Source organism: Chiloscyllium plagiosum, unplaced genomic scaffold (genome assembly GCF_037043375.1).
Source record: "Chiloscyllium plagiosum isolate Xiang-an unplaced genomic scaffold, Cpla_swu_hap1 HiC_scaffold_1, whole genome shotgun sequence".
Taxonomy (NCBI): Eukaryota; Metazoa; Chordata; class Chondrichthyes; order Orectolobiformes; family Hemiscylliidae; genus Chiloscyllium; species Chiloscyllium plagiosum.
This window is the reverse complement of record NW_028270139.1, coordinates 10,129,001-10,154,259: the sequence shown is the minus strand read 5'-3', so window position 1 is coordinate 10,154,259 and position 25,259 is coordinate 10,129,001. Positions and strand designations below refer to the sequence as shown.

General features: G+C 40.7%; 1 protein-coding gene across 1 annotated transcript in view; it reads right to left on the bottom strand.

Annotated features, from left to right (window-relative positions):
- otud4 (OTU deubiquitinase 4) overlaps positions 1 to 25,259 on the bottom strand; it is a 108,402-nt gene that overhangs the window by 28,911 nt on the left and 54,232 nt on the right. The window contains exons 7-11 of the mRNA XM_043699024.2: positions 19,329 to 19,479; positions 16,263 to 16,329; positions 14,492 to 14,612; positions 14,337 to 14,401; positions 9,247 to 9,344 (exon numbers count right to left, since the gene is read on the bottom strand). Of these exons, the coding sequence (XP_043554959.2) occupies positions 9,247 to 9,344; positions 14,337 to 14,401; positions 14,492 to 14,612; positions 16,263 to 16,329; positions 19,329 to 19,479 (502 nt within the window). The remainder of the gene's footprint in view (positions 1 to 9,246; positions 9,345 to 14,336; positions 14,402 to 14,491; positions 14,613 to 16,262; positions 16,330 to 19,328; positions 19,480 to 25,259) is intronic.

The window sequence follows — 25,259 nt, the reverse complement described above, 5'->3', positions numbered from 1 at the left end:
TACAGTCAGTTCTTCTATAATGCAATGGTTGTGTTCTTGTGCAACCCCACATTATAGAAAAATCACACTTTAAAAACAGCGCTTAAAGTGTTGGCAATGTAATCGTGTTCCAGCCAACACACTTATTAAAAGTTTGCGCTTTAGAAACAGCATCCCCAATTCACCAGTCGCATTGCAACAAATTTGTGTTGACGAAACGCACGATTATAGCAGAATAACCTTTACCAGATCTAGTACAGATGCCGTCTAATCAGCTCCAGAACATGCTATTCTAAGAAACTGCCCTGAAAAATTCCTAGGATATCCTCATCTAGGCTATGTCTACTCATTTGACCTTTCTAGTGTTCAGACATCATGGATAAACTAGAATAATGGGATAGACTAAAAAAAAACTATACAATTAACCTGGAATTATTTTCCATAGAGTAGAGAAAGTAGAGAAAGAAGAAGAGAATGAAGTTATTAAAATTAATGATAACAGGTAAACAGACGATCTTTTCTCTGATTGAGGAGTCAATGACAAGAGCTCAACAATTAAAAACTGTCGCAAAGACCAAAAACAACAAATGTTTACACAGATGATGACTAGAGCTACAAATACTTTGCCACAGAAATGTAGTACACCTGTACTTTTTAGGGAAATGTAAATAGGTCTTTAAAACAGAAGAGGATACAGTGCTTTGAGCAGATATGGAGCATTATTTTTATTTTAAACTATGCTCGTGAACAGTCACCATGTACATAATTATTTAAATGATTTCTGTGCTGTAAAGTCTAGCTCATGTTAAATGTAAAAGATGTGCAGAACAGAATCAGCATAATGGTTTGGACCAATTTTCTCAGGACTTGATATAAAAAAGGTGCTTAAGTAATACACCCAAGGCTTACCACTCACGTTCACAAAAGAAAGTAAGAAAACAAAATAAATTGGAAATTAAGGATTTCATAAAACTATAGGCTATATACATGCAAAAGCACTAGCTCCTTAATTGCTAGCGGTGAAGGCTGCAAGTTGTACACTCAACCTCAATTTCCATATGCACTATAAATAATCTGTTTCAATAGAGATATAACAATTTAGTGGGACACCATCTGACATTTAAGTTCATTGAAAATACAGACAAACATGAGCCCATATTAGCCGTATGTAACCTTCAGTACAATTACACTGCCAAGTATATTCTTCATGATGTCAGGAAGCCAGATTTCATGGTCATAACCAATTAAGTGCTACAACTAAAAGCTGCAAGACAACTTGATCTGTATACTTGCTTAAAAAAAATTAGAAAATACAGGCACTGAATTGATGAGTCATCTTTGAATGTGTTAAAAGTATAATCTTTCAAGGTGCAAATTTTCCAGCCCTACGGAAATTAGTTGACCAGCTAATTTATTTCTCCAAGGTCCTGTTACATCAAATTGCAGCTTGTAGTATGATAAATTTAATCACACCAGAAACCTTCTGCATGTGCTTTTAAGGGGTTCTAAGTAAGAAAGATATGTCTACCGCAATTAACATAACAGCCCTGCGACTGAGCAATAACGTATTACCATGAAACCGAAGAAGCATTTTGCAGTTTCTGATCCAGCATCAACTCTTTATAAACAGCTTGACCATTACTAAACACACATTTCAAACTATTATCGATTATTCCAACCATACATAGACATTTCTAAAATGCATTAACGAACTTATTGTTAATTTGCTTTGGATTTGTTGTATAACAAACATTCAACAAATTAATTAGCAGGTTGTAGCTCATCATAAAGGTAAACTGCGAAACACTGGTTCAGGATTTGCTGAGAAAATAATGATGCCTGAACAACAATGGCATTGTGTGAAAGTCAGCAATAACCTATAACAAGAGGAGAAACCTTATGAATTGCAAAGCCACAAGTTCTGGGCTGGTTTGTGGTGCTCTGTTTTTAATTTTACTAAAATGGGATTACATTAACTTTATGTTGTCCTTCAGTCTTGTGATAGAAAGTTAAGTCCAGCAATTAACATATAAACATAAATAAAAGTCAGAAAATAAATAGGGGCAGAAGTAGGCTTTGTGAACCCTCAGCAACTCAATAAGATCAAGGACAACCTTTGACCCTAATTTCACTTCTTACCCAACGAGAGAAAAAGTAATATGGCTAGTGTCCCGAAGTTTCAATGATTTCAGCCTCGAATATATTCAATGAGGAAGCATCCATAGCCTCCAGCATCAACAAATCCAAAGATCATAACCCAATGAGTGGGGAAATTCCTCTTCATCTCAGTCTTAAGCGATCTTGAGATTATGTCAAAGTCCTGCATAATTCTCTGCTTAGACCTCATTCTAGACCCCAGAGACCACAGCAATTCTAGGCAGCAGTTCACCACTATTTCGTCCAGGGCAATTAGGGATTGGCAATAATTGCTGGCCTAGCCAATGATGCCCATGTCCAATGGATGAATAAACAAAGCTCAGAAACTATCAGGCTATTTTATTCAAAGTTACAGGACAAACTCTCAAGCCAAGAATAAATATAGCTGATCTTTGCTGCATCACCTCTCGTGAATACGTATTGCGCCTTCGAGACCAAAACTGTGCGCGCACAAGTGTGGTCTCAACACAAAGGCTTATGCAGGTCTAGCTAGTCTTCCTCACTCTTGCACTAAAAAACCCATATTAAAAAAGAACAGCAATATACCATCTGTCTACTTAACTATTGCTGAACTTGCATGCTAAATTTGTGCTTCTTGTTAGGACATCTTAATCCTTCTGAATATCAACAATTTTTAAAAATCTGATTTTCTATACTTTCTGTCAAAGTGAATAATGTCTCATTTTCCCATATTATTCTCCATCTGCCATATGTTCTTATTGCTGCCTCACAGACTTCTTGATAACACTTTTACAGTACAGGTCATTCTGCTATAACATGCGTTTTGTTAACGCGAATTAGCTGTAACACAATTGATTAATTGGGGACACTGTTTCTACAGCACAAACTTTTAAAGCATGTGTTGGCTGTAATGAGATTACAACCCCAACACTTTAAGCGCTGTTGCTAAAGCGCAAATTTTCTATAATGCAGGGTTGCACAAAAACACAAAAGTAACATTATAGAAGAACTACACTGTATCTTGACTTCCCAAAACTTACTCTCCCAACTAGCTTTGCATTGTACTCTTGATGCCTTCATCTAAGAGTTGTCCTATATCCTTACTACATATGGTGAATGAGGTTCAGATATGTGATGAATTGATGCTGTTTCATTTTTAAACCCACACAATATTGCATTGTGTTAAAAGTTGCAGCATAGTAGGAGTATAGGTATATTGTACAAAGTTTGTGAGAAGATTTGTAGCTCGGGTGCTCGTTGTTGTGATTCTGTTCGCCGAGCTGGGAATTTGTGTTGCAGACGTTTCGTCCCCTGTCTAGGTGACATCCTCAGTGCTTGGGAGCCTCCTGTGAAGCGCTTCTGTGATCTTTCCTCCGGCATTTGTAGTGGTTTGAATCTGTCGCTTCCGGTTGTCAGTTCCAGCTCCCAAGCACTGAGGATGTCACCTAGACAGGGGACGAAACTCTGCAACACAAATTCCCAGCTCGGCGAACAGAACCACAACAATAGGTATATTGTCCTAGGCCACTATTTGTTGCTCACCCCTAAAGTAGCAAAGAATAGAGCATGTTTTGTTAAACAAAAGCCACATATTGGCCAGACAGTGGATATATTTATCAGAGAGGGCTTCCTGAAGAAGGGCTTATGCCCGAAACGTCGATTCTCCTGTTCCTTGGATGCTGCCTGACCTGCTGCGCTTTTCCAGCAACACATTTTCAGCATATATTTATCAGAATCTAGTTTAGTTGTTAGATATGTGGTGATCTGGAAGCTGAAGAGCCATCTGCTCAAGTAAAACAAGAAAATTAGTCTGCAATTTGTTACCATCTCTATTTCTATTCTCTCCGGCTTCATCTGGGAAACCATACTTGACAAATCTGTTGGAATTCCATGAAAATGTAACTAGTAGAATTGACAAGAGGAGTCAGTCGATGTGATATATTTGGACTTTCAGAAAGCATTTGACAAGGACCCACATAAGAAATTATTGTGCAAGATTAAAGCGCATGGGATTGGGCGAAGTGTATTGAGATGTATAAAAAACTGGTTGGCAAAGACAGGGTAGGAATTAATGGGTCATTTTCAAATTGGCAGGCAGTAACTAGTGGGGTGCCACAGGAATCGGTGCTCGGATCCTAGCTATTCACAGTATATATTAAAAATTTGGATGAGGGAACAAAATGGAACATCTCAAAGTTTGCAGGTGAAACCAAGTTGGGGGTGGAAAGGTGAACTGTAACGAGGATCTAGAGGTCCTTCAGCATGATCTGGACAGGTTGGTGAGCAGGCAAATCAATGGCAGATGCAATATAATTTGGATAAATGTGAGGTTATTCACTTTGGAAGCAAAAACAGGGAGGCAGATTACTACCTGAAAGGCTGTAAATTAGGAGAGGGGAGTATGTAGCAGGACCTGGGGGTCCTTTTGCACCAGTCGCTGAAGGCAGACATGCAGTTGCAGCTGGCAGTAAAGAAGGCAACTGGTATGTCGACCTTCACTGCGAGACGTTTCGAGTACAGGAGCAGGGATGCATTGTTGCAGTTATACAGGGCCTTGGTGAGGCCACACCTAGAATATTGTGTGCAGTTTGGGTCTCCTTTTCTGGGGAAGGATGCTCTTGCTCTCGAGGGAGTGCAGTGAAGGTTTACCAGGCTGATTCCGGGGATGGTGGGACTGACGTATAAGGAGAAGTTGACTAAGTTAGGATTGTTTCACTGGAATTCAGATGAGTGAGGGGAGGGATTTCATAGAGACTTATTAAATTCTAACAAGACTGGACAGGGTAGGTGCAGGGAGGATGTTCCCAATGATGGGTGTGGCCAGAACTAAAGGTCACAATCTGACGATTCAAGATGGACCATTGAGGATGGCAATGAGGAGACATCTCTTCACCCAAAGAGTGATGAGTCTGTGGAATTCATTACCACAGGAAGTGGTTGATGCAAAACATTGAATGTAATCAGGAGGCAGCTAGATATTGCACTTGAGGCGAATGGAATCAGAGGTTTTTTTTTAGATTACTTACAGTGTGGAAACAGGCCCTTCGGCCCAACAAGTCCACACCGACCCGCCGAAGCGTAACCCACCCATACCGCTACATTTACCCCTTTACCTAACACTACGGGCAATTTAGCATGGCCAATTCACCTGACTTGCACATCTTTGGACTGTGGGAGGAAACCGGAGCCCCCGGAGGAAACCCACGCAGACACGGGGAGAACGTGCAAACTCCACACAGTCAGTCGCCTGAGTCGGGAATTGAACCCGGGTCTCTGGCGCTGCGAGGCAGCAGTGCTAACCACTGTGCCACCGTGCCGCCCACAAAGGTTATGGGGAGAATGCAGAATTAGGCTATTGATTGAACTGTTGTGCTCTTCCATCACCACTAATCCAGAATCTGGTTTCCAGCATCTGCAGTCATTGTTTTTACCTTATTGATTGGACAATCAGTCATGATCATGATGGCCTCCTCCTGTTCAATTCGCTATGTAAATGAGAGTACAAATTAGAGCCTGACTAGCCTTTGGAAAGAAAAGTGGTTCAACTCTTCCCAAGATTATCTTGGGGAATGCAATCAGCATCCCCCATGTGACTGAGGAACTGAGTTTTGGTTAATTGGTAGTTTTCCCAAAATTCCTGAATTAGAAAGAGCTGCCAAGGAGGGTGGAGCCTGCAATTTCGGCAAGGTGAATAAATCTGCTGAAAGAAGTGGTTGAAAGGAATAGGGGACTATTGATATCACGGGAGAAATTACAGGAGGTTGGCCATGAGCCAAAATTCTACCAAATGTGTGAACGTGGCAAACAACAAACGTAAAAGGCAAAAGTCAGAGCACAGAAGTAATATATAAAGTTTTTGATTCTTTTCCATCCCCACTCATTGAGCAAATATGGTCAATGAGTGGCAGTTTGCTCTTGATGTAATTTCGAAACAAAGTAAAGAACACAGTCAGAAACAGCATCCTACATTTAACAGATTATCATCACTTTTTCAAAGCGTATACAACATATAGGATAGACTTGTGAACAGCTGGATTGCAAAAGACTTCTGAAATTGTTTTCCTAGTTCTGGCAGGGAGTGTATCAAGATTGAGCGATAATGGTTTAAAACGTTAAACCTCATTTCAAAAGGTAATGAGTTTGTTTTATTAATATTGCTTTTATTTTGATCACGAGATAAAAGTAAAAAAGTGGAATTCCTCACACACATAATCACTCAGTAAGATCATGGTTGATCTACTTATATTCCCATCTACCCTAACAACCTTTGCAATGATTCCCTCGCAATGACCAAATCTCCAATGCCTTGTGAGCAGGCAGTTCTAAAATCTCACTACCCTCTCAAAATGACTGAGAATGAAAAGACACAAATTTCAAGTACAGTAATTGCGAGAGATGCCAAAAAAAAACTAGGACAAAAACACTGAGATAGCCAGAACAGTATTAAACTATTATCTGAAAAGCAATGCAGGTTATAGGGAAACCACTGAAGAATGGCAGTAAGGAAACTGCTCATTCAGTGAGCTGGTGCAGACATGCTGGGCTGAATAACCTTTTATGTTGCAACAAGTTTTATTGTATTATGTGGCAAATGAGGTGGATCTGATCACAAGTTTGGTGGGATTCAAATTGACAACAGCACCTAAGTCATTAATTAGTTGAGGTTCCAGCACTAACCCTACTGCCTCCGTACTAGTTACAGCCTGCCAACCTGAAAATGCCCTTTTTATATTCCTGATGTTTCCTGTCCATTATCTAGTCCTTTATGCCCTGAATCCCAAGAGGCCTTGTCTTTTGTAATAAATTTTCATGTTTTCCAAGTGTTTACATTATACACTATATGCATTTTTATCAACTGTGCAAGTCACATCCCGAAAGGATCTAAAAAATTTTGACAGTCATGACTTTTTTATTAAACCATGCAGACTCTATCTAATGCCTTGTTAATACCTTAATAATAAATGATAAAAAATGGTTAAAATTTGATGTCAGGCTAACTGACCTGTAGTTTCCTTTTTCTCTCTCTCTCCTGTTTTGAATAGTCGTATTAAATTTGCTACCTTCTAACCTACTGGACCATCCTAGAATCCATTGAATCTTCTGTTTTTCTTTAAACTGTTCATCAACATTTTAAGAAGGAGAGTCCCATTCTTCTGGAGATTTTGCTGCTGCTACAATGCACGATCCTAGGTGTCAGCAAACACAGTCTATTCGAAAAATGTTTAAGTTTAATTTTTAAAATGTGAGTTTTTTTCTTGTCAATTGCACCATTCTTTCCCTGACTTAACACTGAGATCGCACACTCATCTCATTTTTTTTTTGATTCTTGCACCTCATTGATTAAGCATGTCCACACTGTTTGTACTTTTTCACCAAAATCACAGATTCTCCTATAACAGCATACATTTACAGCAACTTTGAGGGCAAAAAATGTTTAAAACCTCAACATGCACGAACAAGGAAAACCAACAGGATGTATTATGAGACAGCAAAATTGCCACAGAAGTGTTTAGTTTACAACACCATTCACAGAGTTTAAGTGGAAAAATATTTTCCTTCCCTACTCTCCAATGAACCTTGGACCACATTGGAGTATCAGTTGCTGGCCACCCTCCAGTAGTCCATCATAATGGTTGAGGTTGTACAGGACACTGATGAGGCCTGTCCTGGAGGACTGTGTTCAGTTCTGGTTATGCAGCTACAGGTTGTTCTACTATAAGGCAACAGTCATGCTCCTTTACAATTTTGTGCTATAGAAAATCACACTACAGAAAACCACTATAGAAAATCACACTGTAAAAGATCGCTAATAGGAAATTGCTATACCCGTTCAGTAGAAAGTTTGCGTTCTCCAAACAATGTTCATTATTCATTAATTGCATTATAGCCAATGCGCACTGATGAAACACACGTTATAGCAGATCAACTTATATAGGAAGGATATTATTAAGCTAGAGAGGCTTTAAAACAGATTTTTCAGAATGTTGCCAGGGACGGAAAGCTTGAGTTATAAAGAAAGACTGGATAGGCTGGGACTTTTTTCACTGGGGTTTAGGAGGTTGAGGGGTGAAATCATGAGCGGTAGAGATAAGGTAAGTGTATATGGTCTTTTCCTTACTATGGAAGATTTCATGACTAGGCAGCACATTTTTAAGGTAAGAGGACAGAGATTTAAAAAAAGACACGGAGGCAGTTTTTTTTTTGTTTTACACAGAGCGTGGTTCATGTGTGGAATGAATTTCCTGAGGAAATAGTGGATATGGGCACTGTTACAATGTTTAAAGGACACTTAATTAAGTACATGAATAGGAAAGGTTTGGAAAGATATGAGCCAGGAGCAAGCAGGTGGGACTAGTATAGTTTGGGATTATGTTCAGCATGGACAGGTTGGACCAAAGGGTCTGACACTGTACTGTATGACTCTATGAAGCTAGTCAGTGCGCATTTGATAATTATTCCAATCATTGAGTTATATAGCATTGCCCGATTCTATTATCATCTGACAGTCAAATATACTCACATTTCGGTGGGATTCAGTGGTGGGAAATCAATAGTAGACTTCTGCTAGATGTTCCCCCAATCTAATATAGTCCATGACCCCAACACCAGCTTGGTGGAAACTAGCTAACTCAATTAATTCTGAAGATCATCTTGGGACCACGTTATCAAATTCTTACTAAAAATAAAACGTACAAAGCAACTAAGCTATCAGGGTAAACTATTTATCTGTATCCTTCTCACAACCCTCAAGACATTTTTGTTTTTTTTAATCTGAATCTAGTTCTCAGGAGAAGCAATGATAGCCTCTACTCTCCATGTTTAAGTAGTTTCCCAGTTCTAGCCTCAGGTACATGAGTTGGGAAATTTGAGATCTATTTTCCCTCTATACGCGCACTTCAATTAATGCTAGTGCAGCAATGACCACTGCTTTGCATATTCATAATTTTTTTAAACTAAAATGCTAATTCTGTTCGTCTCCACAGGTGCTATCAGACCAGAGTATTTCCAGCTTTTTATTTCAAACTTCCAGCATGGTATTTGGCTTTTACTGATAATCCTGAATCTAGACTAATACGTAAAAGATTCTCTAATTTTATTAAATAGACACCATGCACAAGGCACAATGTTAGTTAAAATAATTAAACTTACTTTTCTCCTAGTTCTTCCACATAAACAACAACCGGTCCATCATCAGGATCGACTGCCTGAATATGAGCATTGTAATATCTACCATCATCCAGGAATACCTAAGGGGTAATGAAACCATATTTTTAAAAAATGTATATAAACTTTCTAACAGTTTTATTGCTTACATAATGCATCCCAAAAAAACAAACCGATCCAAGTTTGTTAGAAAGCAGCAATCCATCCAGGTTTTTCAGTGATATACACCACAGTAAGGCATGAAGAAACAGCAAAAGGCATGAACTGAATAATGAAATACTTCAGACGATGTGTTAACCATCTGCAGGAGGGGGCTAGGTGTTAGTGTCGCCTGTAGATGACAGTCTGCTCTAGTGAAGATAGGCGAACCGAAGAATATTCTGGAATATTTTAATTTCAGGAGTATTTCTTTTAAGAGATTAAAGAAGTGAGTGTAACATTCCTTTTCGTAATCATGCTTTATCTTCAGATGAGTCAGTGCCTTCAGGTGAAATGGGTTTAGAATGAAGAAAATTATTGTAAATTACATCCTTTAATTTCTCAGTAATTATCCAATCATAAGCAATAGTTAATTACCGGAAAAAAAAGCTACAAATTTGCAGTGATCCAATGAAAGTACTCACAGTGGATTCCCAACTTGTTACGACATCTCTATCTTGATTAATTTGTACAGTCAGGTTATAAGTTTGCTTGCTGAGTTGGTAGATTTGTTCTCGAACGTTTCGTCACCATGCTAGGTAACATCATCAGCGAGACTCAGATGAAGCATTGGTCTTCTATCCCACTTGCTATTTGTGTGTCTTGGTCTGTTGTAGTGGGTGATATCACTTCTGGTTCTGAGAGATTGGTGAATGGGGTCCAAATTGATGTGTATGATAATGGAGTTCAAGTTTGAATGCCAGGCCTCTAGGAATTCCCATGCATGTCTTTGTTTAGCCTTTAGAAAGTGAGGACTGCAGATGCTGGAGACCAGAGTTGAAAAATGTGGTGCTGGAAAAACACAGCAGGCCAGGCAGCATCCAAGGAGCAGGAGAATCGACGTTTCGGACATAAGCCCTTCTTCAGGAATGAGGCTGGTGTGCCAAGCGCGCTGAGATAAAAGGTAGGGGGGAGTTAATTTGGGGGAGGGGCGCTGGGAATACGATAGGTGGAAGGAGGTGACTGTGAGGGTGATAGGCCGGAGAGGGGGTGGGGGCGGAGATGTCGGGAAGAAGATTGCAGGTCAAGAGGGCGGTGCTGAATCCGAGGGTTGGGACTGAGATAAGATGGGGGGAGGGGAAGTGAGGAAGCTGGAGAAGTCTACATTCATCCCGTGTAGTTGGAGGGTTCCTAGGCGGAAGATGAGGCGCTCTTCCTCCAGTGTCGTGTGGCCAGGGTCTGGCGATGGAGGAGGCCAAGGACCTTCATGTCCTTGGCGGAGTGGGAGGGGGAGTTAAAGTGTTCAGCCACGGGGCGGTTGGTGCGGGTGTCCCAGAGGTGTTCCCTGAAACGTTCCACAGTAGGCGGCCTGTCTCCCCAATGTAGAGGAGACCACATCGGGTGCAGCGGATACAGTAAATGATGTGTATGGAGGTGCAAGTGATTTCCACTCCCCCCACCTTATCTCAATCCCAACCCCCAGGTTCAGCACCGCCCTCTTGACCTGCAATCTTCTTCTTGACCTCTCCGCCCCCACCCCCTCTCCGGCCTATCACCCTCACCCTCACCTCCTTCCACCTATTGTATTCCCAGCACCCCTCCCCCAAATTCCCCCCCCCCTACGTTTTATCTCAGCCTGCTTGTCACACAGGCCTCACTCCTGAAGAAGGGCTTATGTCCGAAACTTCGATTCTCCTGCTCCTCGGATGCTGTCTGGCCTGCTGTGTTTTTCCAGCACCACATTTTTCAACTTTGTTTAGCCTGTCCCAGGATGGATGTATTGTCCCAGTCAAACTGGTGCCCTCTTTGTCTGAGTGTATGGATACCAGTGATAATTGGTCATGTCTTTTGGTGGCTAGTTGGTGCACATGTATCCTGGTGGCTAGTTTTCTGCCTGTCTGTCCAATGTAATGTTTGTTGCAGTCCTTGCAGAGTATTTCGTATATGACGTTTGTTCTATTGGTTGTTGGTATGGGGTCCTTTAAATTAATCTGGAGCTGCTTCAGTGTGGTGATAGGTTTGTAGGCTACCATGATGCCTAGGGGCTAGAGTAGCGTGATCATCACCTCTGAGATGTCTTTAATGTATGGCATGGTGGTTGGGGTTTCTGGGCACGTTGTGTCTTTTTGTTTAAATCTGTTGTGTAGGAATTGGCAGACTGCGCTTATCGGGTACCCGTTGTTCCTGAATATGTTGTATAGGTGCGTTTCCTAGGCTTCTTGTAGTTCCTGGCTGTTGCATTGTGTTGTGGCTCATTTAAATAATGTCCTGATACAGTTTCATTTGTGGGCGTTAGGATGGTTATTCCTGTAGTTGAGTACCTGGTCAGAGTGTGTGGCTTTCCTGAAAACACTGGTCTGCAGCTCTCCATTGGCTTTTCATTCTACCGTGACATCTCAGAAGGGGAGTCTGTTGTTGTTCTCTACTGTTTTGGTAAGCTTTATACCAGTAAGGACGTTGTTTATGTGTTTGTGGGTATCATCTAACTTGTTGCGGACCCAAAGCTTGTGCTGGATCGTGGGAATGGCTGTTCGTCCTAGCCTCTGCATAACTGCTTCTGCTAAGAGTCCTGATATTGGTGATCCCATAGGCGTCCCATTGATTTGTTTATAGATCTTGTAATTGAAGGTGAAGTGGGTTGTGAGGCACAGTTGTAGTAGTTTGAGGATGCTATTCTTGCTGATGGAATTGGTGCTGTCAGGTGTTTGTGTCCTTGGTTCATCGAGCAGTGAGGCCAGTGTTTCTTTGGCTTGGGTGATGTTTATTGATGTGAATAGGGCCAACATGTTGAAGGAAACCATGACCTCGTTGTTCTCTACCTTGGTGTCTTTCATAAGTGTTCAGGAATTCCTGGGTGGAGTGGATGGAGTGGCTTGAGTCATCTACTGAGTGTTTCAGTTCGCATTGCAGTTCCTTTGCTAGTCTAAGTTGGTGTACCAGGAAATGAGACTATGGGTCTGAGGAGGGCCCCTTGTTTATGTACCTTTGTTAAATCGTAACAATGACCACCAGAACGAACGTCATATACAAAATACCCTGCAAGGGCTGGAACAAACATTACACTGGACAGACGGGCAGGAACCTAGCCACCAGGATACATGAGCACCAACTAGCCACCAAAAGACACAATCAACGATCACGAGTATCCATACACACAGATGAAGAGGGACACTGGTTCGATTGGGACAATGCATCCATCCTGGGACAGAATGCACATGGGAATCCCTAGAGGTCTGGCATTTCATTAACAAATACATTGGTTTGGACCCCATTTATCAACCTCTCAAAAACAGAACTGGAAGTGACATCACCCACCACAACAGACCAAGATACTAAAATAGCAAGCAAGTCAGAACACCAACTCTTCACCAGAGGCTCACCAATGATGTTACCTACCATGGTGACAAAACGTCCGAGAACAAACCTACCAGCTCAGCGAGCAAAGGAAGAGCAAGAGAGGGAGCGAGGGGGAAGAGGACAAAAGAAAGAGGAGAGAGGAAAAAGAAAAGGAGAGCAAGAAAGATAAAGGAGCAGGTGAGGAAAGACAAAATCAGTAATGTAGAAAAAGATGGAAAAAAGAGAACACTGACAAAAAACCCTGCAGATATTGGAAACCTGAACCAAAAGTGGGAAAATAGGAGGTAAACACTCAGCAGGTGAGGCAGCAACTTTGTAGAGTGTTAACATTAAAGTCAACATTTCATGTCAATAGGTATTAGAACTTTGCAAAGTCTGAAATGTCAAACAAGAGCAGCGTATGGTAAGATGAGTAAGGTTGGATCAGAGTATTACAGAAGGAACAGTCCCTTCAAAATGGTGAAAGGAGAGGAAAAGGTGTTTGACAGTCGCATCATCACACTGGAAGTGGAGAAAATGGCAAAGGTCGATCCACAAATATACATACATCAGATGATGTGGAAGGTTTCAAAAGGTCAAGACAAAACAACAAATTTGACACACATTAAAGAAACTGCAGGGGACACACCAATCACACATTATGTTGCGGTGCCTGTGACCTCATTGGCACGAAACCTGCTATATCAAGGAATAGGAGAAAGTGAGGACTGCAGATGCTGAAGATCAGAAGCAAGAGTGTGTTGCTGGAAAAGCTCAGCCGGACAGGCAGCGTCCAAGGAGCAGGAGAATCGACGTTCCGAGCATAAGCCCTTCATCAAGGAATAGGTCCACCCAAACCACTGAGCAAGGTGAAGACATTTTAACAAGTGCAACACACAAATAAACTTGCTGTTCTCAAATATTTCTCCAATGCCTTCAATGTTTTATGAACACACTATGATAGCCTAATAACATGTAAAGAATGTAGTTTTCCCAGAACATTGGATTCCAAATTTAAAATCCTGGGTGTGCAAGTATGATTTGCTAGCCTCCCCATTCCTGCTCCATCAACATCTATTACCCCCATAAGCCAAGAACTGTTCATAAGGGTGGTAGAGGAGGACACTCTCATAACATTTGGGAAGTACTCAGACGTGCACTTGTGATGCCAAGGCACGCAAGGCTATGAGCTAAGAACTGGAAAATGAGATTAGAATAGTTATGTCATTGGGTTTGACTGACACAAACTTGATAGGCTGGAAGGACAGTTTCTGTTCTGTATACCTCTGTGACTATGACTCTATGGAGCAGGATGCTGAGCAGTAGAGGGCAGCAATAAGTCAGGAGCAGGCCAGTAAGGTAGTGGGTAGGATGGCAGTAAGAAAACAAGGAATGGGGTTGGGTACACATTGATGATATCAGCAGCAACACAATAAACTACCTGGTGAAATGGGTGCCACTTCCAGGCACACATTGATGATACCCGTGACACAGACTTTCTGTCCCAGTGAGATGGCAAAAGGTACAGTGTTAAACAGTATCGCCATAATTCTTGAGTAACAAAGCTAAAACAAAAATAATCATGATGCAGCAATGCTTACCTTACATTTGTCCCCAACAGCATACTGCATCCCAGCAGCAATAGAATAATCTTTCTTCTGCTGTGCTGCAAAGTACAGTTTGAATATAAATCATTAATGACAGCAATGAACTAGCCAACTCAATGAAAAAGTTGAATATGACGTAAGCCACTCACCTTGCTCCATTTTCTGCCAAACTTCATACTCAATATTTCTATAAATGTTTGGGTTGAATGCTTGGAGGACCTTTCTTGGAAGGGTCACATGGGTAGAACTTTCACTTTTCATTTGCTGTTTCTGAGAACAAAAGATAATAAACACACGTTTGCAATGCTTCAAAGGTCTGTCTGCACATTAAAGCTTGTAGCTTTATAGAAATTTATCGTGGGTGATGACACAAAGTTGATAATAAGTACACGAGCTGTCTGTTCTCTGCAGCAGCCAGTATTTAGTTCCATTGCAAACACACACAAAAAAAAATCAAATGCTGTACACAACAGCTGATCGGATATCATTTGTTTTACCTCAGCATTGGAGGAGAATCTCATCCATCATCTGCTTACTTTCTATCATTTGGTTAAAAATTAGGCAACAAAACAATCTTTCAAAAGGTTGCTCATTAGTTTTGTCTTACGTTGTCAAAAGCCATACCACCCAACTGATCTGTGCCAATGTTAGAGACCACTTGAACCTGTTCTCATCCTATTAGCATGTTCTACTATTTATTTCCCCATATGCATTGAACCATTTCCCCCTTAAATGTATCTGTGCTATCCACTTCAACAGTTCTGATTTCATAAATTCCTGATCGGAGAATTTCCAACATCAAGCTTTTGACAGTTATTCTGAAACGCCCACAGGAATGGCACACTGATTTCCAAACAACTTCTCCTTCCTGATCAGGGTGGTTAGGATTCACTCTGCATTGTATTGTAGGACTGTTGGGATTATGTTCCCATTAGAGTGATTTTTTAACATGGTGGGGGAAGGAGATGAGCAAGAAAAAAAAGTAATGGCATCAGGAAATGAGTGCCAATCCACAAATTGCCAGGATTTAAGTCAGATAGAACCTGCCAACCTGATCCCAGTCTGGTATTTTAATCTGGCTAGAAGCCTCAAAATAATCTGCATTGCATGTTTAAGTGTGCCTCCATCTTTGCTATTATCTTGGCTGACACTTCTTCCACACCCCCCCCCCCACTGCCATTGCTAAATTATTAAAGTAACCACACATCCATCAATTGCCAGAGATTGGTACAACCTTGACACAACGCTTTCCTGACACAAGTTGCATTTAGAACTCAGATCAGGCTAAAGTTAGCTGTGTCAGCCAAGATAATAGCAAAGATGGAGGCACATATCCATTCACTGGTCTGCACTTTGTACAAGGGACAAAAGAAACCAACAAGTGACAGTCAATCTTAACCAAAAACAATTTGCTGCTGATCATGTCTAACAAAGGAAGATTAGAACTTTACGTCAGTTTGTTGAGGTCTCTGGACATGCCAAAAGAATGGCCCTCTTAAAGTTTTGGTGGAATACATTTTCCAATTCATTGACCACATAGTGGTTATTACAAATAAAGTCATAACAATCTGCCTTCCTGTTTCAGACAGAGATTGCATACATTAAGAACCTTAACAAAACCAACTTGTCTGTTGCCAATTTTGTAATAATGTCATTTGACGGTATTTACTAACATATATGATCTGAATGTGTTCCCTCAGTGAGGAGTAAAAGATTTCTGGTTTAAAACAAAAAAGCATTTACACAAGTTAAAACTGTCCAGGCATGTATACAATTGTCTCGCTGCCTCAGATACATCCACGTCACTGGGTTAGAAGTTTCTGTGTTCAGGCATCCCTACAGATGTATGCACTTATTTCAGGTAAGCATTACATGTTTACACACATCAACATTTTCAATATCCCATCATTTATAGATTACCTTTAGGACTTTATTACATGACTGGGACTTGAATCCAGTCACATCACGCTCATTGGCAGTTTTGCCCCTGTTAAAAGATGTGAAAATGAAGTGTACAGTTATGCCATAATCTAGATATCTTTGAATCATAAGACAGCAGCAAAATTACACGGGAATGATCTGGGAAATATTAAAACTGAGACCATGGAAGATTTAATTTTTAAAAAGATATTGAAAGTCTACAAGTAAACACATTTGTACAATGCTGGTGTTCACTCTTTCACGAAGTATCACCATGGCAAAGCACCAAGGGCAGCATGCTGGCTCAGTGGTTAGCAATGCTGCCTCACAATGCCAGGGACCCGGGCAACTGTCTGTGTGGAGTTTGCACATTCTCCCCATGTCTGCATGGGTTTCCTCTAGGTGCTCCGGTTTCCTCCCACAGTCCAAAGATTTGCAGGCCAGGTGAATTGGCCATGCTAAATTGCTCATAGCATTAGGTGCATTAGTCAGGGTCGGGGAATGGGTCTGGGTGGGTTACTCTTCGGAGGGTCGGTGTGGACATGTTGGGCTGAAGGGCCTGTTTCCATACTGTAGGGAATCTAATCAAAATCATTGCAAAAAGGTTGGATCTACCAATATCATCCAACCAGCCGGATTGCTTTTTTTTTTAAAACATTGACTTATTTTTCTAATCAACCTATTCAAAGATGTTATTACGCAGTCCTGGAACAGATGAGACTTGAATCCAAGATCTCTCAGTCCATGGATAGTAACATCACCGCCATGCCACAAGAGGACTCCCCAAGATTTATTTTTAAGTCAATGTTAAATTGCAAAAAGCTGTTGCATTAACACTCTTTCAAGTAAAGAAGACAGTTTTTTTTAAAAAAAGTATGAGAATCTAATTAGCTTCCATATGATCACCTTCCATGAATCAGGGTGTTCTTGCCCATTAACAGGATCTGTAGGTGATAGTTCCTAATGAGCTGCCATGGATACTGGGCTTTTCAAACTAAAGCTCACAGGTTAACAAGGTTGAAATAACGGTCACTATAGTAACAATTCTGTTAGAAATGCAAGCTAATAGCTCTTATTGTGCAGGAAATCAACATTAAAGCAATGAACTGTAAATAACAAGTAACCATCTCTACCTATGTATGAGATGTTAAAAAAGAATCTGTAAGGTATTTTTTTGCAAATCAGCTTTGAAATTTTCTCTTTTGATTCTCACTGGCAATTAATTTAATGAAAAAAGCGCCAGCATGCTTCATTCCCAATTAAGGAGGTATATGTATTGTTAACCCCAAAGGGTCTTTATGTTAAACCAGCATGTGTCATAGTCCTGTCTTTAATCAAGCATATTTTATTCATTCTCTACGTTTTTAAATTAAACAATGAGAATTACATGGACATAGAGTGCGAGTGACATTAAGTAATCTTTCCAAGAAAACGAGACTAAGGAAAAGATTGACGTACAATTGCAGAAAATCAGTAATCAAGACAAAGATTAAAGTCCAAATCTAAAAGTGAGTAAAGCCAGGAACTAGCATGCAATTTTTTTTCCTTCTGGCTTCTAGAATCCAGCTCACACAAGATTATTGAGGTTTCCTCCCGATTCTTTTGTCAAACATAAAACTCAGAGCAGAGTCCACCTCAGATGGGCACACAGGACTTCAGAAGTTTTAAAATCAAATCATCTGTGTTTTACTGCAGAGATAGATTTTGGGATGCGAAATTAACTAAAGCATAACCACAGAAGATTTCTCCAGGGGAAAAAAAAAAGGAATATTATTAATTAGTGAGAGTCTGCTTCAGTGGATTCAGAACTAGCCTGATATCTAGGAGGTATAAAGTTGCAACCAGTAGATTTAAAATAAGAACTTTTAGAAGAAATAAGACAAGACTCCATCTAGCTCACCATGTACCACTCCTGATAACGTCATTCACAAAAGATGCAGATATGGTGAAACCAAATGGAATGAAATTTGGGAACAGGTCAATGAAAGAAGACTTGCATTTATATGGCAGTTTTCACAACCACCAGACATTAGAAAGCATTTTATGCAGTGAAGTATTTTTGCAGTGTATCGTTGTTGTAACCTAGGAAAAACTGCAGCCAAGATGTGCAATAAAAGTTCCTACAAACAGCAACGTGATCACATAATCTGTATTTGTAATGCTGTTGAGGGATAATGCCCTGCTCTTCTTCAAGATTACTTGTGCAGGCAGGATGCTAATTTTGAAAGCTCAACCAGATTATGGCATCTCAGAGTGCTGGGTTTTGTGCATATGTCCTGAACTCAGAGTGTGAGGGAGAGGTAGGGAGGGGGGGGGGAGGGGAGGCAAAGGGGCAACAGAGGGGAGGCAAGAGAGGGGGAAGGGGGAAAAGAGAGGGTGTGGGAGGAGAGAGAGAGGGTGTGGGAGGAGAGAGAGACACACACAGCGAGAGAGAGAGACACACATTTCCATTGAGAGAGAGAGAAAAAAGGGGTGGAAGGGAGAGAATGAACTGCAAGTGTCTGTGTGGAGTTTGCACATTCTGCTTGGGTTTCCTCCGGGTGCTCCGGTTTCCTCCCACAGTCCAAAAATGTGCAGGTTAGGTGAATTGGTCATGCTAAATTGCCCATAATGTTAGGTGAAGGGGTAAATGTAGGGGAATGGGTCTGGGTGGGTTCCTCTTCGGAGGGTCGGTGTGGACTTGTTGGGCCGAAGGGCCTAATTCCACACTAAGTAATCTAAACTAATCTAATCTGTCAGGGAGTGGTGGAGCTTGTGTTGAGAGAAGAAGGGAAGAGTAGGAGAACACAACAGAGAGAACTAGAATGCAATCACCATTAACCATTTCCTACCATCTGGGTTCAACGCTGTCAAATGAAACCGAAGAAAATGCAGCACAAGAAAGAATTTCAAATTTTATTCAAAAAATGCTGTAATTTGGCCCACTGTATTGATTTCCATCTGGTAACAAAATTTGGTTCTGATTTCAGGTTTTGCACATATGCTTGTATCACTGTCTGATTTTCCTTCCATTGGACAGAATTCATGGAGTTGACAGTAAAACTAGTGTAAAATTTGATGGCTTACCCAATCATTTCTATTTCTACATCAGAATCCGAATTTTCACTGTCATTGAAGTGTTCCTCATTGATTTCACTGTTTGCATCCAGCACTGCAGGCATTATTGCACGAATGTCAACCTTAAATACGTTCTGATAAAGCATTTCATATAAAATGGCTGCAAAACAAAGTCAGGTTTTAGTTTACTCTTTCACATATAATATCCTGAAATTATATGAAATCCTGAAGTTATACAATTGGGCCGACTAGTGTCCACCAGCCAGATGACCCTGCCAAAGTTTGTAGAATTCGTGAAGTAAGTGGTTGTGACTATTTATGAGGCAGACATGCCCGAACCGCAGCTACAGTCTGGTTCTCTATCTAACTCGTGACACATGACGAACTGCAAACAGCTCTTAGCTGATTTTGTCACAACTTAACCAGGAACAGTGTGCTGGTAACTGTGCCCCAATTTTTTACAGAGTCCCAATGAGACCATCGAAATAACCAATTTGCAGAACTGCTACTCAGGACAAAAGCAATTCACACCATGTTTCAACAGAAACATAAAAACTATTTATTGTTAAATACATGACTTTAACAAGAGCAGTAAAAGGGATTTTTAACACACTACCATACCCCTCAAAAACCCAAACACATGGACAAGGCAGACTGGAAAAAGGACATAGTGAGGATGAACAAAATTTCAAAAGATCAAAAGTCCAGCCTACAACTATGGAAGTTATTTTCTCACAGTCATTTGGATTTCAGCAATGACGTACTGTTGCCTGTAGGGTGCTGCTGCTGCTTCTTCATTTCAATCTTGGTCTTTTACTACCTCAGAATTGTCTCTCTCAATCAAAAATTATGTTTGATGTGAACATAGCAGGTATAGTTAGTAAGCTTGCAGATGACACCAAAACCGAAGGTATCGTGGACAGCGAAGAAGGTTACCTCAGAGTACAACGGGATCTTGATCAGATGAGCCAATGGGCCAAGGAGTGGCAGATGGAGTTTAGTTTAGATAAATGTGAGGTGCTGGATTTTGGAAAGGCAAATCGGGGTAGGATTTGTACAATTAATGGTAAGGTCCTGGGAGTATTGCTGAACAAAGAGACCTTGGAGTGCAGTTCATAGCTCCTTGAACATGGAGTCCCAGGTAGACAGGCTAGTGAAGAAGGTGCTTGGTATGCTTTCCTCTATTGGTCAGAGCATTAAGTACAAGAGTTGGGAGGTCATGTTGCAGCTGTACAGGACATTGGTTAGGCCACTTTTGGAATACTGTATGCAATTCTGAGCTCCTTCCTTTCGGAAGGATGTTGTGAAACTTGAAAGGGTTCAGAAAAGATTTACAAGGATGTTGCCAGGGTTGGAGGATTTGAGCTATAGGGAGAGGCTGAACAGGCTGAACAGGCTGGGGCTGTTATCCTTGGAGTGTTGGAAGCTGAGGGGTGACCCTATAGAGGTTTATAAAATCCTGAGGGGAATGGATAGGGTAAATAAACAAGGTCTTTTCCCTGGGGTGGGGGGAGTCCAGAACTAGAGGGCATAGGTTTTGGGTGAGAGGGGAAAGATTTGAAAGGCACTTAAGGGGCAGCATTTTCACAGAGGGTGGTGTGTGTATGGAATGAGCTGCCAGAGATAGTGGTGGAGATTGGCACAATTGCAGCATTGAGTAGGAAGGGTTTAGAGGGATGTGGGCCAAGTGCTGGCAAATGGGACTAGATTAGGTGAGGATATCTAGTCGGCACGGACGTGTTGGACCAAAGGGTCTGTTTCCGTGCTGTACATCTCTATGACTCTCTCAAGCTTTCTTGGTCTTTCTGCCTTTTTCATCAGACAGAGAGAGAGCATGAGAGGTACAGCGCAGGAGGGAATGTGCAAGAAAATGATGGAAGCTTTCTAATAGCAGACTTTGGATGTTCCGCTCGCTGCTTGCCTGGCACTTACAGCTATTAACACTCTGCCTACAGGCAGAATTTCCTTAACACAAACCCTCACAGTGGCACTCAGTCTCAAATTCACTATCTCACTGCTTCAAAAAAAGCAAAACTTCATTACACAACACAAAAAAATGCAGGGGCTGATTTTCAAGTTGCAAAGCTCTTCTGGTATCTCAACCAAATAGTAGTCCAACTTCCACTGCAATTTATAGTCCTGACAAAGAAATATGGTCCTTTATTATTTATAAAAAACAGATAAAAACACGGCAATCTCAATCTGTGAATTTCCATACATTTAAGCTCCTTTCCGAATAAGGAATTAGATTCACTCAGGTTCTACAATTTGTTGTGGGTTTTTGTAGTGTATTTGCTTTGGAATTAGAGAGTCAAATCAGCTATTAGTTTTGGATGTAGGTTTGCTCACTGAGCTGAAAGGTTCATTTCCAGACGTTTTGTTACCTTACTAGGTAACATCTTCAGTGGGCCTCATGAGAAGCAATGCTGAAAATTCCTGCTTTCTATTTTTCCACCACAGGAAATGACATCACCAATCCAAAGAAACCCAAACATATATATAGAAAGCAGGAATTTTCAGCTCAGTGAGCAAACCTACATCCAAAACCTCAACCAGAGCTACAAATCTTCTCAAAACTCGTTTTTGATTAGTTTCAGGGAAAGTTACCAACTCACTTCAGCCTGCTTTTTCCATCTCCAAGAGACAGGTTCTAATTCACGACAGTCTGCTGACCTTGGGGAGCCATCCTTTCCAGCCTTTTCATGTCATTTTTAAGATTTAAAGTTGTTTGAAGTTCCAAATGTGACCTGCTTTTACTCGGCATCACGGTCATCAGAATTAATATACTCTGTGACCAGTTACGTAACAGATACCTTTTTCGCGCATCAAGTAACAGAGCAAGATTCCTTTCCTTGAACCATATATTGATACTTTGTGGTCACTTGCAATGCGCAACCAGTTTTCTAAGCAGGCTATCTAAATGAAGAAACAAAAGGTATCAAAGGGCAAAGTGACTGAAGTGTTAGTAGGAGCACTTTGGGACGAGTGATCATAATTCTATTAGTTTTAAAAGAGCTATGGAAAAGGACAAGCCTTCCATAAAAGTTAAAGTTCTTACTTGGAGTCAGACAAGTTTTAATAGTATGAGACAAGAACTTGCAAATGTTGATTGAGTAAACTGTTCACAGGTAAAGGGACAACTGACAAGTGGCAGGTTTTCAAAAGTGTGATAAAGAGTTCAGACGCATTATGTTCCTGTTAGAGTAAAGGGGTAAGGTTGGTAAGAATAGGGAACAATGGATGAATACATTGAGGTTCTTGTCAAGAATAAGAAAGAATCATATATTAGACAGAGACAACTAGGATGAAGTTAATCTTTTGAAGAGTATAAAGATTGTAGGGACATTGTAGGAGGGCAAAGAGATTGCCTTGGCAGATAAGGTTAATAATAATAATCCGGAGAAATTCTGCAAGTACTTTAAGAGCAAAAGTGCAACGAGACAGCGAATAGGGTCCCCTAAAGATCAACAAAGTCTTCTATGTGCTGAACCTCAGGAGATGGCAAAGATACTAAATAAATATTTTGCATCAGTTTTTACTTTGGAGAAAGAAATAGAGGCTAGAGAACTCAGGAAAATAAATATTAATATTTTGAAAACAGTTTAACATTACAGAAGATGAAGTCTTAGAAAGCAGAAAAGGTGGATTAAACTATGGGACCTGATCAGGTATATCCCAGGATGTTATGGGAAGTTGGGTAGAAATTGCGGTGCCCCTAGCAGAAATATTTGTTTCATCTATAACCACGGGTGAGATGTCAGAGGACTGAAGGGTGGCTAATGTTGTACCTTTACTTAAGCAAGGATGTAAAGAGAAGACTAGGAACAATCCTGACATTGGTGTGGGTAAGTTATTGGAAGCGATTCGGAAAGATTGGATTTACATGCATTGGAGCGACATGGACTGATTAGGGATAGTCAGCATGATTTTGTGAGGGAAATCATGTCTCACAAACTTGATTGTGTTTTTGAGCAAGTAACCAAACAGGTTGATGATTTCAGAGCGTAGATGTTGTTTACATGGACTTCAATAAAGCCTTTGTCAAATGGTTCTAATTAATAAAGTTAGATCATATGGGATTCAGGGCGAGCTTGCCAATTGGATACAAACTTGGCTTCACGGTCAGAGACAGGGGCGAGTTGTTTTTCAGACTGGAAGCCTGTGACCAGGAGTACTCCACAGAGAATGGTAACGGATCCACTTCTGTCTGTCATTTATATAAACAATTTTGATGAAAATATAGAAGGCATGGGATAGTAGGTTTGCGAATGACACCAAAATTGGTGGTATAGTGGACTATGAACAAGGTTATCTAAGATTACAAAGAGATCGTGATCAATTAGGTCAATGGGCTAAGGAGTTTAATGGAAAATGGAGTTTAATTTGGATACATGCGAGGTATTGCATTTAGTTAAAACAAACAAGGGGGCAGTTATACAATTAATGGTAAGGCCTTGGGTAGTGCTGTTTAGAACAAAGACCTAGGGGTTCGGGTACATAATTCTTTGAAATTTGTGTCACAGATAGAGAGTGTGGTTAAGAAGACATTTAGCATGCTTGCCTTCATTGCTTAGACCTTTAAATATAGGAGTATACAGGTTGTGCTGGGCACTGGTGAGGCCTCTTCTGGAGTACTGTGTGCAGTTCTAGTCACCACGCTATGGGAAGGATGTTATTAAATTGGAGAGGGTTCAGAAAAGATTTACCAGGATGTTGCCAGGAATGGAGAGTCTCAGTTATGAAAACAGGCTGGAAAGCCTGGGACTCCTTTCCCTGGAGCGTTGGAGGTTGAGGGGTGACCTTATGGAGGTCCCTTATGGGAGAGGAGAAAGTTTTAAAAAGGATATAAAGGGCAACCTTTTTTTAAAAAACACAGAGAATGATTGGTGTGTGGAATGACCTGCCAGAGGGAGTGCTGGATGTAGGTTCAGTTACGTTTATAAGATATTTGGATAAGTACATGAATACAAAAGGTTTTGAGGGATATGGCCCAAAAGCAGGAAAGTGGCACTAGTTTAGTTTGGGAACTGGTGGGGGTGGACTAGTTGAACCAAAGGATCTGTTTCCGCACTGTGTGACGCTATGACTCTATACTGTTATTCCCTTTAAAAGGCATGTCAAATTCAAAACTTTTAAATCAAAAACTTTATTCAGTATGAGTCTTCATCCATTTTCCAATGAAGTAGTCAATCCAAAGTGCTCCAAAGAGATGACCACTAGCAGCCAGATGACCTGTTCTATGTATTCAAGAAACTAACCAAAGAACTGACTCAATGTCTGGCTTTGTGCTAAAAATGCATTCCACTCAAAGGTGTTAGCTACACATCCCAAAAACAAAACTGTGGATGAAGCTATGCCAACAAGCTAATCAACTACTTAAGTCACTGAGAGAATCAATTAATGTAGGTTTGCAGGGCCCTTTTGCGAAAAAGTCTTTCTACTCCTGGCTCCCCAGACCTGGGTTCAACACATACCTACTCCAGAGGTAGGTAATACATCTCTGAACAGGTTGATTAGAAAATAGGTTCGATAATTTTTTTTAAAAATTAACACAGCTAACCTGGGCCCTCTTGTAGCACAGTGATAGTGTCGCTACTCCTGGACGGGAAAGCTTGGGTTCAAATCCCACCAACTCCAGAGGTGTGAGATAACATCTCTGAGTAGGTTGATTAGAAAAACAGGTTAAAGAGAAAACATTGGAATTTGGGTTTGCACTTTGAGAAACAGAATTTGGTCACGAAGAGAGCTGTACTGACTATGCAATTGCAGCCATCTTTGAAAGAGGCAATTTTTATAACATACAAATAAGGGAATTAGGAACAAGATTTTTTTTTAAACACATTCAAGTCGGTTCTGCCACTTAATAACATCATTGCTCATCTGACTGTGCCCTCAACTCCACTTCTTACCTACCGCTGATGTCTTATGACTCCATTGTTA